The 15,879-nt window shown below is 44.5% G+C and overlaps 1 protein-coding gene across 1 annotated transcript in view; it reads left to right on the top strand.

The window, feature by feature from the left end:
• The window catches only part of LOXHD1 (lipoxygenase homology PLAT domains 1), a 140,927-nt gene that overhangs the window by 39,423 nt on the left and 85,625 nt on the right, over positions 1 to 15,879 (top strand). Inside the window, exons 5-12 of the mRNA XM_049796003.1 lie at positions 12 to 110; positions 1,722 to 1,870; positions 4,432 to 4,555; positions 6,357 to 6,607; positions 7,554 to 7,689; positions 10,677 to 10,837; positions 11,840 to 11,926; positions 14,276 to 14,411. Coding sequence (XP_049651960.1) covers positions 12 to 110; positions 1,722 to 1,870; positions 4,432 to 4,555; positions 6,357 to 6,607; positions 7,554 to 7,689; positions 10,677 to 10,837; positions 11,840 to 11,926; positions 14,276 to 14,411 — 1,143 coding nt within the window. The remainder of the gene's footprint in view (positions 1 to 11; positions 111 to 1,721; positions 1,871 to 4,431; positions 4,556 to 6,356; positions 6,608 to 7,553; positions 7,690 to 10,676; positions 10,838 to 11,839; positions 11,927 to 14,275; positions 14,412 to 15,879) is intronic.

The raw sequence follows: 15,879 nt of genomic DNA, 5'->3' as shown, positions 1-15,879 counted from the left end.
TCTCCTTGCAGTCAACAAATACGTGGTCCGAGTTTTTACTGGTGAAGTTAGCGGCAGTGGTACAGATGCGGATGTCTTCATTAATATCTTCGGTGAGAAAGGAGACACAGGTATTCAAATGCAAATTGTTTCCTAAAATATTTCTTCCTGCTCTGCAGGCCTGCGATCTGAACAACACGCAGCAGCAATCTGGCAAAGGCAGAATAATTTGGCTGAGTGAAATGCACAACAAATGGTGGTGTTAGCTCTGGGGTTTCTCACATCCACAGCTTCTGGAAGCTGCGTCTGCAGAGCAGCAGTCGTGGCTGGGCTGTGAAGGTGACTGAAGTTACCTACCACCAAAAAACTCAAACCCTGGGAAAATGCAGCAGAAAACACCAGCGTAAACCAGTGCAGTAAGTGCTAGTCTGCTGAGGGATCCAACACCGATGTGTATTTACAGTGCATGCAGCAAAAACTGCATGTCCCATCCTTCTGTGTCCCTGGATGGATAATATTGTCCTTTCAGTGTGGCAGAGGTTGTGGCTGAGCCTGTTTGGCCATTTAGAAAGATAATCTAACGAAGATTTATATTAGCTGGCTTTAAATTAATGGTGGTAGCTTTTCTTTTTTAAAAAATGTAGATTGTACTACAACAGTGGTCTAGGAACTTGAATTTTATTTTTTAAAAATATTTTTAACTGAATAATAGTAAAAGATGTGCCCAGACCAAACTCCCTGGGTCACGCCATGGAGAAGAGTGGGTGGAAATTCCTGGAGATCCAGAGAGCAAACATCCTCTCTTCTATACCGCACCTGGAGATCCAGAGAGCAAACATCCTCTCTTCTATACCGCACCTATCCCGTCAAATTCAAGAAATAATGATATGAAGTCTGCCAAGTGTCCTTGAACAGATTATGAAATCTAGTGGATAGGGCTCATCCTTGATTAATTCTCCAGACTTTTAGAAGGGGGTTCATCTGATCTCACTGGAGACATCTGAAAGCGGGAATCTAAATCAAAGCTGGCTGTCCAGGCACTCTGTCCTATCTACACAGAGAAATAACACCCCTAGAAAATCATTCATCCCCTTCTAAGGTAAGGGGGATGAATTGCCCTCCCACACCTTTCCCTGCGTTGGTGCCTTGGGTGGGTTCAACCCCACTCGCAGCATCGCTCGCGCAGGAACAGCGTTGGCTGCAATTGGGGTCAGTGCTTTAATATTTTTCATAAAGGCAAGCTCCTGCGAGATCAGGAAAAGCCAATAGCCCTGGTTGGGTCCTAATTTGAAAAGAAATCCTTCCTGTGTGATGCAGCAAAGAATCCTGTGTCCTCAAATGTCAAAATCTGCAGCTTGTGACCGTAGCCTTTTTTTAAACACTTTGGAGATTTTTAAAGATATTAAAAATAAAAGGGAAATGTGGTGGTAAGAAAAAAAGATGCAAGAGCCATCTGGATATATATTTCTGAAAACTCTGAGAGCTGTAAGTAACTGTGACATTAGAGTGAAAATCCTGCTCTCTTGTGTGCTCAAGAAAAGGTACCTTTTTTATTAGAATATAAAGTCCTCTGCCTTTACCTTGAAGCCTGGTTGCAGAGAGCTGCTACCTGGAGAATATCTGATTCAGTCAGTGGTGACGTTCCTAAATATTTCTTCACTTACAAACACGTGTGTGCCAGTAACCCTTTCCTCCTTGGTTTTTCTTTCTTTCTTTTTTTTTTTTTTTTTTTTTTTCCTCAGGTGTGAGGAAACTGGACAATGACAAAGACAACTTTGAAAAGGGAGCGGAGGACAAGTTCACACTCGATGCTCCGAATTTGGGAAGGTTAAGGAAAATTAATATAGGGCATAATAACAAGGGTGGCTCTGCTGGCTGGTTCCTCGCAAAGGTTAGTTACTCCCGAGGCATTTAACATAAGCATGTCGGGGGATCAAAATGTCTCACTTACCCTCTCGATGGTCCGATTTCAAGAAATGCAAGGATGTTTGCTGGCGATACAGGTTACTGAGAGAGGCACAAATCAAGTTTTCACCTTGCCAGAAGTATCCTCTCCAGCATTTGTTTTTTCTGCAGAGCAAAGCGGGTGCTGATGAAGCGCTGGCAGCAGCCTGGTGCACGCCAGTGTGCTGCATCTAAATCAGGTGCAGCGGATTCAAATTGGGGGGGTAGAAAATGAGTTAGGGTAAATTGTAGAGTATCATCTCAGGTGACTTTGTGGCAGCGAGAAAAATCCAGTTGTTAGAGACTTGAATTTGCCTGCTCTGATAATATTTCTCCTGTCTCAGTCACTGCAGTTTCTTTGACCGATGAGGGGGGAAATTCTCCAAACTGGAGCCTTCAAGCCCCCTCTCACTCTGTTGACTTAACTCATTACCAAGATGGTAAAGACACGAGAGTCTAAAAACTATCTGTTGAGTCTGTTCACACTGGAAATTTGCAAAGACTTATAGCTTGGCCAAATTTTAGTGATTTAGCGTTGGCACAGCAAAAGACATTTACCTGCCACAAAGATCCCTTTCTTCCACCTTCCTCCTCATTTTAATCTCCTGCTCTAAGGTGTGAAGGTATTGCAGCTTTTAGTGAAATGGTTGAAGGAATACTTTAAAAGGAGAAATCTGTGACTCTTTCCTCTAATCTCATTTTCTTTCCCCTGCTGGTGTAGTTTAACACAGCTGGCTTTAATCCACTGAAAATCTGACCCCAAATTTGTAAATCCTAGATAACAGAGTGGTTTGATGTATTAAAAATGCAAATACTAGCACATGCTTTTCCACCATCACCACATGCTGCACTGAAAGTTAGTTATTACATTCGTTGTCCATGAAAAATGCAGAAGATGAAAAACAGAGCTGTTGAGCTCCCTGTAATAAATAGGAGGAAAAAACCCACGGAAAAGGAACCTGATTCTCACATTACAGATGTAGTCTGCATGACAAGGTTTTTGATGTTGGTTAGGTTGCTTAAGTCCCAAAGCCTGAAGTAGTGACCTCTAATCCTATGTTCTGTCACGAGAACCACCAAGGTGTTTGTGATTAAGTAAAAGGCAAATTTTGCCTTGCAAGTACAACTGGAAGCTTGGAGGACCAAAGTAAAACAGCCTAGTTATCGCCTACTGGTGGTAAATGTTTTTCTGTAATTTGCTCCAAGACTTGGGGACTCTGGCGCTGTCACTCCTGCTCAGCATCTTTAGAAGTTCTTGCCATGTTTCTTGTGTTTTCAGCACGGCTTATACTCAGAGCTTGTTTTCCACCTCTAAATACATGAGTAAACGTATTAACAGGAACCCAGAGACGATCAGCTGGTAGAGGGGAATCTAAGTGTTGCTGTTTCTCCTGAACCTCATATATTTTAGTCTCGAACACTCCAGCACGGCACTGCTCTCTCAGGCTGACAATCCCAGCCCTAGCAGACACCGCCGTCTGTGTCTATGGAGGTACAATGAGAATTGGTAATGCTACGGGCAACAGCACGGTGTGGGATGAGTGAGAGGAGGGGAAGCTCTGGTTCCCAGAGAATGGGAATTCACAGATCTATCAGAAAGGACAGATTTCAGATTTTTCCTGTTTGCTGGGAAAGCAGAAAAAAGTGGCAAAGACTTTCTATCCCTAATGGTTTCCTTTTTTTTTCTTCTGAGATGTAAGCCGTGTAGGTGAGTAGAGATTTTCTGGCTGAAAATCTTCAGTACTCTTCACTGCTTCTTTAAAATACTGCAGTAACTCTATGGCAAGCTTCAGGAACCCAGAAGAAATGGTAAGAAATGCCTCAGCAGGAGGTACAAGAAACGTCAAGTGGCTTAATCTGGTATTAAAGGCGAAGATTGTTCCCAGGCTTGTTTCAGTAAAATATGTATCTAGATAGGTCCAAGAGCCAAATCCTTCCAAATTAGAAACTATTCCTACCACAGGGTTTCATGGCTGTCTTTGCAATTGTTCCATCCTGGAGTAACTGAGTGGGATAACAGGATATTACTAGGTCACACGAGCTGATCTGATGGTCTTGATTTGTCCTGAAATTCCTTGGTATTCTTTTATAACAAGTCTCTAAAAACGAGAGAAAAAGCAGACAGCCTGTTCCCAAAGCAGAACAAAGAGCCGCCATTCAGCTGATGGAGAAGAGTAGCCAGCAAAGGGGCTCTGGAGAGAAGGAAGACAGGCCAGCCAGCTGGTCTTGCTAGCAGAGACATCTGGTCTCGTACACTGCGAGAGATGCAGATTGAGTTCACTGGATAAAAAAAAAAGAAAAGAAAAAAAAAAGCCTGGTGGTTTACTCGCCAATTGTCTGAAATTCTATCAGTGCTAATGAGGGAGCGGGGAGGGATCTGCTTGAGTATGGAATATATTAAATCAGGTGAGAGTGTGTGCATTAAGCTTCTGCTCTTCTGCCACCCCCTCGTGTAAGACCTTTGCTTTTTCCACATTATTTTGCGAAGTGCTGTTTCTTTTTTTTTAGGTGATCATTGAAGACATTGGCAATAAATGCGTGTACCAATTCCCAGTTGGACGTTGGTTTGCTTTAGATGAAGATGATGGAAAAATCCAGAGGGACATTCTTGTTGGGGGCACCGAAGCCACAGGTAAAGTCATGGGCTGAATCCACGGTGGGAAATGGAAAGATACAAAGGCCTAATTAATGCTACTGGCCATGTTTTCTTTAGAAGATTGAATGCCTTACGCTTAGGGATACCTGCAGTGGACCATCTGCTGGTGACAGGCTGTTTTGTGCCAGGGTCCCTGAACTCCCATCACGTTTCCCACCTCCATATCTCACTAGTGAAGCTGCGCAGGACCTACGTGCTGATTTATCACCTGGTGCACCTGGATAAGGGGCTGATGGGCAGAGGATGAGAGATCCAGCTTGTACTTTGGCAAGTCGCTCAGCAGCTTTCAGAAAGTGGATTGCTATTTCCCCAGTCACCGATGTGCCATGCGGTAGTGCATATTGTACTTCAGATTCTTGGCTGGGGAACTCTGCATCCTTTTACAAAAGAAGAAAGGCAGTGCTGAGCCCTAAAACGGTTTTGTTTTTATTATCCAACATGGTTAGAGCAGAGACAACCAAAAGTTATGTCTCTGTTAAAAGAAAGCTGGATGTAAAGTCAATAAAAGAACTTACCACAAGACAGAAGATTATTTGGATAGTGTTCTGCCTGTATTTATTCATTAGCGTAAAGGTAGACGCTCTGACTGTGCACATAACAGCTGTTCTTTAGTTCATTGCATGGTCTTCAACATCTGCAGTCCTCGTATTCCTTCCTGCATGTGCACCAGGAAAGTGGTCTGGGTGCAGAGTTCTGACCGCAGGATGCGTGTTGGGAAAAATTAGGGGGAGATGGGAAAGAAATCTGAAAAAAATGCAATTCATTTACTAAAAGCTTCCCTTATTTTTTACCATTCATGACTGTGCATTTGTTTCCTGCCCTCACGAGTTTTGTTGAAGATATATGTACAGTAAAACATGCTTGAATACAATTTTCAACATTCAGCTTCAGAGAGAGGATTAGTTAGAAGAGAGTGAGTTCTGAGTTTTCTACTTTGTCCAAAGTCCCTATTGAAATTTCTGGATGATTTAAGCAAAGGAAGATTTTAGCTTGGGCCCCAACTGTTTTATGCATGTTCCCTGAAACACTGCAGTAGTTACAGAGGTGTCTCTTTATTTGATGCCATGACACAGGTCTAAGATATGCCTGTCAATGAACCTTCTGGGAAGTAAGGCTTGCAGGAAGAAGTGTTATCTTTCTTAGACCAACAGTTAGCGCTAGAAAAAAATAAGCAAACTTTTATGCATATAAACTGCTTTTCAGAAATACTTTTCTTTCTTCCAGCTAGGCTAATACCTCTCCCAAGAGCCTTTTTTTTCTGAGATCTTTAAGCTCTCATAGTGACAACGAAGGTCCTGCTGGCTTCAGCAGCTTTATAGACTGCTGAGCCCAAGTTTCCAGTTTTGTGATGCTGCAGATCTCACCACCACTGTTTCAAGCAACACTTCTCCATCCTCTCAGCACCCTCTGACATGTTTGGTGCTTGGTACCTCTCAAAATCAAGCAACTTAGTTGCCAAGTCAATTTTTTTTGCCTTTTTTTTTACCTAATCATCACCCCACAGTGATAAAAACCCCATACTTTTTTCCATCGGGCCATGCAACAGGGTGTTTGTTGCCACAAACCTGTATCTCTTGGACAGTCTGAAGGTAGTTGTGCATTTCTCAGAGGTATGTGTAGGACAAAAAACAAATGAAGCATTGCACTGTGTGTAAGTTGAAAGCTAAAAAGACCAGTGGGAAACCAGTAGACCCCAGTGTAAATCCAATCAAAATTATTACTCTCAGCCTTTTTTCCTCCCTTCTTTTCTTCCTAACGAAATTCCTGATTCCTTCAGGTATTGTGTACAACGTTGCTGTAGTGACAGGAGATATCAGAGGAGCTGGCACAAACTCCAAGATCCACGTAATCCTCCATGGCTCCAAAGGCTTAAAGAACAGTGGGAAGATTTTCCTGGAAGGAGGTGAATTTGAGCGTGCCAGGACAGACCTCTTTAACGTGGAGATAGCTGCTCTTCTCAGCCCTCTCAGCAGAGTCACCATTGGGCATGATAATTGCGGCGTCAGTTCTGGCTGGTTTTGCGAGAAGGTGAGACTAAGTTGTTTGTCTGTAAGGCAGCTGTCAGACTGTTTCCTATTCATAACCTGACCCCAACAAACAAATACTGTTAAAAAAAAAAATAAAAAATCTGCTTTTATTTGGATGACAATATTCTCGGTTTAAAAAGTCAATACTATACATAATGCATGGTAGTAGCTGATTGCCTCAAAGGCACATTAGATGCATAAGTCAATCACTCTCTAATTGGGTTGATTGCCCCTTTGCAGTCACAAAGATAAAGATTATTGTTTGCTCAGCGCCAAAAGCACCTTCAGATGTTCGCCCAAGGGGCCAGACAGAAATACACTCTTGGATTGTGCTGAGCATTTCAAAGTTATCATCTATACTCAGACTTTCCTGAAGTTTTTAGATGGTGCTTTGGAGTTCAGAAAAAGAAGTAGCTGACCACAGCTGTTACTGGGAGGTAGTGGAGCAATATGTGATATGAGATAGTGTACAAAATCAGCAGGAACTAATGGGAAGGAGCTGCCTACCCTGAAGCTGGGAGGAAATGCAGTTTTCCTGGAAAGCAAAATCAGCTTAGGATGTGTTTGAAGGCTTTTAGTACCTTGTGTTTCCTGCAAAACCCTACTGTGAACTGGTGAGGTGCAGGGCACGTGCCGCACACTTACCCAACGCTGACTCCTGCAACCACACTGCCTGTTCCCGTTCTGTTCCCTTCATGGTGTTTTACCTCTTCTTGGTTGGCCATTTTGATATACTTCTGGAAAAGTGGGAATTACAGGACAGATGGGTCCTAGCTGTACTCCAAATTGGGAATCGTGTAACCAGTCCAGTTCATGTTGGTCCAGAAAACCTGATTTTGAGAGCGGGACCAAGATCTCCAGCTCTGTCTTTGCTTCAGTTACTTAAGTTTTTGTGGGCTGCCTGTAACAGAATATTCAAACTTACCTTCCCAGTCTTTTTTTCCTAGGTGGTCGTTTACTGCCCATTCACTGGTATTGAGCAAACCTTCCCATGTGGGAAATGGCTGGATGAAGATGAAGGAGATGGTCTCATAGAGCGGGAACTCTACGAAATGGTGTCCCTGCGCCAGAAAAGACTGAAAAGTAGGTCCAAGTGCCCAGGAGCCTCCTGTGACCACAGACACACAACAGCATCCTGAGTGTCACCCACGCAACTTGACATGGGTAGACCCATGGTCAAGTAGAGGCTCAAGTGAATTGAGTCCTGCATGAGTTTTAGCTTTGAACATCCTGGTTTGGGGAGTTTAAAATGAAAGTTTTAAAATATTTTGAAGAATTGCACTCATTTTCTTAAGGGAAGAAATTGGACCTGGCAACCTTCTTAGGTTCACTGGGCTTAGGGCTGCCTCAACCACCATCTCACATTTGCAGACAAGCCAGGCTACGTTTCTAATCGCTACAGAAGCAAAGCTTTCCTGTTCCAGATGGAAACAAAACCTAAATATAATAACAAGACAAACCTGGGGGAAAACAGGAAGAAAAAATACACTCTTCCCACTAACTTCAACTTTTTTTACACTTGGCCTTAGAGAAAAAAACAGCTCTTAGTCCTGTCCAGCTGCCAAACGTGCCTCCCCAGGCACACGAGTGCTGCATTTGAAGCCTCTTCTCTAGAGGGAGGCAATGGCACATGGTTTGCTCGGAGGTGCTCCTCCAGGCAGCGTACCGGCATGTTCATCCATCCACACACAGCTCCGACACCCAGCCTCGCCGGCTGGTTTTGCACCAAGCAAAACGCATCGCTGCCGTCTCGCCTGCGCCAGCGCGTACGTGTAAGCAGAATGTTTTAATTAGGATAATACAGACGGTTTAATCCGAATGCTTCGGGTGGGCTCCTGCTTAAACAGCAGTTCATTTAAATAAGCTTTATCTAAATGTTAGTCAGTGTTATAACCACATTGCGCCTCTGACTCGGTTCATTTAACTAAAGCATCTGCAACCTTTAACCCTCTATTATCAGCTCTGATTGTTATTGACAGGCTAATTCCCCCGCTGCCGCAGTGCAGGAGATAGACAGAGAGCATTAGCCTTGAGAAATCTGTGACCTTTAGCTGCCAGATTATAGAAGCGTAAGACTTGGAGTTAGAAAAGACCTATTATGTCATCTCGCCTATCTCCCCGTGCACACAGGACTGTCCCTTTCTGTAGAGCCGATCAAAGCTCGGTTCAACCTCACTTTGGGTATCCATGGTGAAATGGCTCCCTGTGCAGCGTTTGCAAGCTGTTCCCTCGGTGGATTGCAGCTCGATGTGTAACTTGTATTTATTCTCAGTCTTTTTTTATCCTCCCCCCCTTATCTTGAATGTTATCTTGGAAACTGTTGTGTCAGGTCTAGCCCTTCTTGGTGTTTGTGCCCTGGGGAATATTTGCTCTGGCTCTGAGAATTTCCAAACTGCCTGGATCCCTTGATGTGAAGGGATAGGAAACAGGGGAACGTGTCCAGCGAGCCCTGGGAGGATGATGATGGGTATTTGGGGAAATGCCTGGTCTCCTCCGGCAGCTGCAGACCTAGCTCACCCACACTTCTCCCTGTGTGGTTTCTCCCCGACAGCCCTCTATCAGCATTTAATCCTGGTAGGAGTTCCCTTTTTCCCCCTCCCTGCATGCATCGCTTCTCCTTTCCTTCGGCAAGAGGTCAGGGGGGCCAAACCAGACAGATGAGAGAAGTCTCTGGTGTCTGAATCGCCCTTGCTCTTTTCCCCAGGGAGAGCAGGCTGCTATATCACATGCCATATGCAAACTTGCCTTGGCTTCATTTCTGCTTAGGTAAAACTTGCTGGTGCTTTTCAGAAAGGAGTGGTCATGAACATTTTACATATTATTAAAATAGGGGGGAAACTTTTTCTAAAAGAGAGTTCCTTCTTGCCCCTTCATCTTTTGAGTAGCTGTTGCCTCTTCTTTTGCAGTCACATGCTGAGCAGATAAGTAAAAATCTAATTTATATGCATGTCATCATATTTTTATATTCCATTCTGGGCTCTGAAGGTCAAGCCGTGCTCAGGCGGGCTCAGGCATACCGAAAGGGTTAGCAATTCTTTCATTAGGGTTTGTTAATAATTCAGCTGATGTCTGAGTCAGGAAAGAAGCCTGTTCCCTCTTCTGTAGGTGCTGCAAGGCCTGCAGAAGTGAAACACATTATTATCAATAAAGAATGCAGATGAGGGGCTCTTTGGAGGAAATAATGTCACCTTTATATATGCAACCATCCTCTGTTACGAAAACCAATGTAAAGTTGCTGCAGGTGGACTGCTCTTACAGTTAAAGTGCTGGGTGAAGACTTAAGAGAGAAAAATTTTGTAGCTTTGCCACGATCTTTGGGCATGTCATTTACAAGTGCTAACTGAAGTCAGGTGGGATTTAGGCATTTAAATAATTTAAAAACTTTGGAAATGTATCTTTACATTGCTCTGAGCATGTTTGCCCCACATGATGCCGCCTGGCTGGAGATAACTGAACAGACGCCGAGCCAGCCTGTCCTGCAGAAGGCATATCTGGGTTAATTGGTCCAGTCTCAGGAAGGCTCATTAGCTCAGAATGAAGCGATACATGGCTGTATCCATACTCCTCCTTGTTCCAGACACAGGTCATCTGGACCAAGTTTTTAGGAGCTACCTGGAGCTGCAATGCACCATACAGAAGTAACTGGAGACTCTTTCTCACTGACAAAAAGAAAGCTGACAGTATTTCCCTGGTTTTAAAATGGTCCTTGAAGCTAGAGTTGTAAGTGTTGGAGAGGTATACTGAAACTGCAGAGAGGGAGCATGTGCCTGGATTGCCCTGTTAGTAATGTATGACATAGAAGAATATCGCTTACCTGGAAAGTGGTGATTTATGGGTTTTCTCATTTTATTTTAAATGAAAACACAGATTTATATTTCCAGGCAATCTCATTCCTGTATGTCATGTAGCAGCTGATTATGTTTGTGCAGAAAAGCATAAAATGTCCTGGTGTTCTTTCATACCATCCTGCCCTCTCTACCACCCAGCGGAAAGAATGAGAAATATGTTTTTTACTGGGACACCTTTAAAAATTTCTTTTTAAACAAAATATCTTGAACCTTTCTTTGCAGAAAGCCCCTGGTCTCTGTGGATCTGGACAAGTGACATTAAGAACGCAGGGACAGATGCCACCATCTTCTTCCAGATTTATGGAGACAAGGGGAAGTCAGATGAGATGAAGCTGGACAACAATTCAGACAACTTTGAAACAGGGCAGACCGACAAGTTCATGGTATGGATCTTGTGCAAGTGGTAAATTTGGCTTGGTATCGTTTTCCAGGGCATTAGCTTCAACCCTGCACAGAAAATCATCGGCATGAGGTCTTTATCTCAGTAGATCCTTCTGAAGTGGAGGTGAAGTCATGCAGTTTGGTGGTGATGCAAATGATTTCCCCACCTATAGATATGGTTTGTCTTCTCCAAACAGGGCTTAGACTGGGGTTCCTGGGTGCTCAGGTGATGACGAATTCAAGTCAAAGTGGTACTAAGTACCACATCTCCTCTGTGGCTCCTGAAGCAGATAGTGTCCCCCTCAGGCACAGTCCCACTCATGCCACAGACTGCTCCACCCATTTAGCCTTTCTAAAGCTAATAATGGATCTGGTTTTCCTCCAGGGCCTAATTGGTCATTAGCTATTTACAGGAAAATTAGCAGTAGCAGTTTCTTCACCTCGGTGATCCGGTCTTCAGCGTCCTTGGACGTGAGCCTCCATGAATGTTTGGGGCTGAGCTCAACAGCATGTTGAGTTTGGAGGCTGGGGAGGGTCTTGTGTTTCAGAGCAAATATGTTTAAAAGTTAAATGGGGACTGGTCAGAGAAAAATTGAGAAACAGAGGATTTTAATGCACGGCTGGAGCCAAAACATTTAACCCCTTTGCACCAACAGCCGTAGATGCCTTCTGGAGGAAGCATGGCTGTGCTTTGCAAACCTTGTTTGAGAAAGAGCTGAAGCTTGAGAACTGGCCTTAGTTCTTGCTGGAAAGAGTGGTTTCAAGGAGCTCTCTTTATCAAAAGTGCATGGATTCGTCTTATATGTTCTCGTCTCCTGAAAAGAGAGGCATCAAGCTATCTTTGCAGGGTAGGGTTTATTACTTTTAAAGAACATAAGGGGTTTTTTACTTTAGTTTTTGACTTCTCTCTGATGTGGCTCTTTAAAGATGTTCAGAGGTGTCCTTTGTGTGCATGCTTTGCTGACTTACAGAATAGATAATGCACTTTTTCCCCCCCTCTATAGATTGAGCTCCCTGATCTGGGCACATTTTATAAGCTTCGGATATGGCACGAGAAAAGAAATCCCTTTGCTGGCTGGCATCTGAATAAGGTGAGGGGACTGCAAGGGAAGGTAGACCTGAAAAGCCAAATTGGTTGCAGAGGTCTGCACTGCCAGTCCTGGGTCACCGTGTTCCCCAGCTGACAGCTGAGTTTGATGGTGCTGGCTGAGGAGTGGAAGTGGAAATCCTGCACGAAAATGGGACGTGAAGAGAGCACATCGTAGCGGTTGCAAAAACATGCGTGGAGAGAAGGATTCATTGCACGGTTTTTGGAGGAAATTCTTCTTCCCACTCCTCTCAGTTCAGGGAAATGAGAGCAACGGGAAAAGGCAGCTCCCAACAGCCCAGACCGATGGTGAAAATCACTTTTCCCCATCCTTCCAGTGTCAGACCACTGTAGTCCCCCCTCGCTGCTGCCAGGGTCTTTTTCCCTTGCTCTTCAGAAAGCTTCCTTCTCTTAAACATCATTAGTGTACAGAGAGGCAAACCCGCTCCTTCTGTCGCCTATTTAGGCTGGTCTTAACGAAAACTTGATTACGGCAGAGACCTATTGTACGGTGGAGCGTAACCAGCCCTGAAGTGCTGACAGCCCCATTGCAGGAGGTGGAGGCTTGCAAACTGGAGGAGCCCGTGGAGACTGTGCAGAAAAGAGCAGCCCTATGCTGTTTGGGAAATAAAAAGGGTGATCAGCTTGATCTTCAGTCATATCCTTTCTTCTACCAGCAATGATTACTGTGCTGTCAGCCCTCACCAGGGTCTGCAAGGCAGCGAGTTCATCTCTAAGCTTCACCCATACTCCTGCAGAGGTTGGAAGACGTTCTCTGCACTTAACAAAACATACACTTTGCTCTGCAGCCATAAATAACCGTGATGATAAATCACAATTTACCGCTTAGCGATTTTTCTTGCGTGCCTCTAATGTGCTTTGACAGATCCTGCTCTCCTGCATTGTCAGGGAGATGCGAAAGCATACGCAGCCAAACACCTCTTCGGTGGGGAGAGGGCATCAAGTACTGCTGTGTTCACCATATGGTGGGACAAGGTGTCTGGCTGTGGTCTTTATCAAAAAGAAAGCGCTGGTCAGAATTTGGGTCACTGCGATCGTCACTATTAGTTTGTTCAGAGGTGATGAGCAAGAATGCTTAGACCTTCCGTAGCTATACATTTCCCTGGGGTATTCTCTTTTTCTGCACAGTGATTATGTTCAGGGAGGACAAGAGGGATCTGACAGTGTGTCTAGGACTCACTTTGGGCCAAACTGTCTAAGCAAACCTGATGAAGATGCATGAAATCAATCTGCCCGTATACAGTCAGTTTGATGCTTTCTGGATGCGTCAGGCTCATGGCACATGAATCCCATCACTTGTGCATCCATTGTAGCATCCAGGAACTTAGATGAAGCCTTAATGATGTTTTGTCCAGTCCCCACACGTTTCATGCCAGGCTTGCTTCATATCGGGGCAGGCTTCCATTTTCTGTTAGAAGAACACAAGAACAGCCATGCTGGTCAGGCCAAAAGTCCATCCAGCCCAATATCCTCTCTCCTGTGTCACATAAGTGAATGATTAGAGAACAGTAAGAAAAGGACAAGCATTTATGATACTTCCCCCTAAGCAGTTTTCAACTGCTTCCAGCTGGGGACTTACTTCCTGAACAGATCTACTAAATACAAAGCATTTAGTAGGTTTCTCTTCCATTTATTCGTTCCAAAGTTCCAGTCTCCACTTGAACATTTAAACTTTTAGCAACCGTAATAGCTTCTGGCAAGGACTTCCCAGGTTGATTGTGTCTTTTTGTTTGCTTTGAAATTCACTCTTCAAGCATCATTTGATGTCCTGTATTTCTTGTAGCAGAAGAGTGAATAGTTGACCCCCCCTCTGCCTTCTTCATGCCACCTGTGCTTTTGTAGACCTTCTTCATACCCTCCCTTCACTCGCTTTGCCAGCCATCTGCAGAGCCCTACCTTATTTGCTCGTTACTTCTTTGGAAGCTACCGCAGGTCTTCGCTCATGCTTGCTGCCATTTTCTGGGTGTTTCCTCAACGTGCCACGCACTGATTTTGAGCCGCGAGAACCAGCAGTGCAAGCGCCATCCGCAATTTGCTCTGTGGATTTATACAGTGGCATATGACGAGCAATTACTAAGAGCCACAGTATCCATCAAAACTTTTACAACACCATGGACTGATTGGAGAAAGGAGGAACGAAAAGCCGTCAGCTACGACAGACTTTGCTCCATGCATCACTGCGGTGCACGAGTCGGAATGATGGTCTCGTTATTAATGTGTGTTATTTCTCAGCTGCTACCTACTCTTGCTTCCCAGGCAAAAACCTGTCAAGAGCTTGTTGCTTTTTTGTCTTTAAGCCTCTGAACTCACGCAGTGTTTTGGTTTAATGAAGGTAACTCTGCTGAAAACGCTGACAAAAGAAAAATACTCATTCAACTGCGGCCGCTGGCTAGATATAAATGAAGACGACAATGAGATTGTGCGGGAGCTCCCTGCGGAGGGATCTCTAGTGACTGAAGTCATGCCAGGTGAGAGCCACAGGCTCCGTGCTTAGGACCTGAATAGAAAGAAACCCTCTTTGTGTAAAAGGGATGCACAGGCAGACCGATGCAATTCAATTAGCTGCTCTTTCTGGCACTTTCTCTCTGCAGTATTTTTCTGTGTGCATCATTAGCTGCATGAAGCGTCAGAAATCTCAGGCTCTTATTCTAGCAGATTCCTCTGTGGTGGGAGATGGGAGACATCTGGCCACAGCACAATTGTTTCCAGAGCTATATTTTTTTTTTTCCAAAGTTGTATTTTTTCCAGTCTCCCTTAAAATGTGAAATACCAGGTTTGAAGAGATGTTCATGGAAAGCAAGCTTAGCTGCAAAGCAATCTAAAATTTAAAAATAATTTTTGGACTTTAAAGTTTTATTTAATCATATGCACATTTATGCAGCTATATGTATAAATGTATAGGAAGTTGTACAGAACAGTTGCGCAAGAGCGTAGGCACCTTTCAGTACGTGTGAGCAATCTGAACTATTTATTGGGTTAACTATGCTTGAACTGGAGATTTAATTAGGGAAAGCTGCAGAACTTTGTGTTGTCTTCCTCAAGTGGTCACTTCTGTCTTGACCTTGTGTCACAGGAACTAGATGTACTTGGAGGGAGAATTTTGGAGAGCAGAATATCTCAAGGTGGCCATTGGGATTTCTCTTATTTCCACCAAAGCACCCAATGGGGGTCCACACTCCATAGACCGTGAATCCCGTGTTTTCTGAAATTTCCAACGAACTCAGTGATCTGCATGCAGCTGAGCAGTTCCTCGGAAGAGGAAGAGTAATTGTAATTGCAGATGTTATTAAAATGTAAATAAACCTGGTTTTGAGATGTATTTTTAATCAGCTGTGGAGAGGGCTGCTTGAGTTCAAATGCAGGCACTTTCCCGTGAGGAGCAGTTGTGTTGAGGAGAGGCGAGACGCGGCACCCGCGTGTTGGGCTTGCAGGCAGGTTTCGGAGGGAGGGCGGGAGCATCGTTTCTTGCCTCTTCCCGATGTTGGAGATAAAATGTCTCTCTCTCTCTCGAGTCTGTGGGCTGGTTCTTTGTTGTGATTTTTTTTCTGCAAATTCTTCACCCAAAGGGATGGGAGGGCAGGGGTGAGGGCAGGGTCGGGGGGGGGAGGAAGGCGGCAGCTCAAAATCCCTCCAGTAAAATCCTAAATAAAGATCTCAAGGGTGACAAAGAGGCAAGACAGAATCCAACCTCCTGCACTATGAGGGTCCCGAGGCAAGGGGGCCAACTGCACTTGTCCTGCCCCATAAAGCCAGAAGAGCCCGTTCCTCAGATCCTTGAGTGCTCAGCCCTTTTTAACAACTTTTGTCTGCCTGCCATGCCCCTGGATGCTGAAAATTATGTTTTCCCCAAACATGCTGTTACAAGCTCCCACATCACCAGGACCCACTCAGAAGGCAGAAGGGAAGGTAGGAGGGCTTGCCCCGAGGACGCTATGC

The sequence above is a fragment of the Accipiter gentilis genome, chromosome Z (genome assembly GCF_929443795.1).
Source record: "Accipiter gentilis chromosome Z, bAccGen1.1, whole genome shotgun sequence".
NCBI lineage: Eukaryota > Metazoa > Chordata > Aves > Accipitriformes > Accipitridae > Astur > Astur gentilis.
The sequence above is the reverse complement of the archived record's forward strand: the minus strand, read 5'-3'. Positions and strand labels throughout refer to the sequence as shown.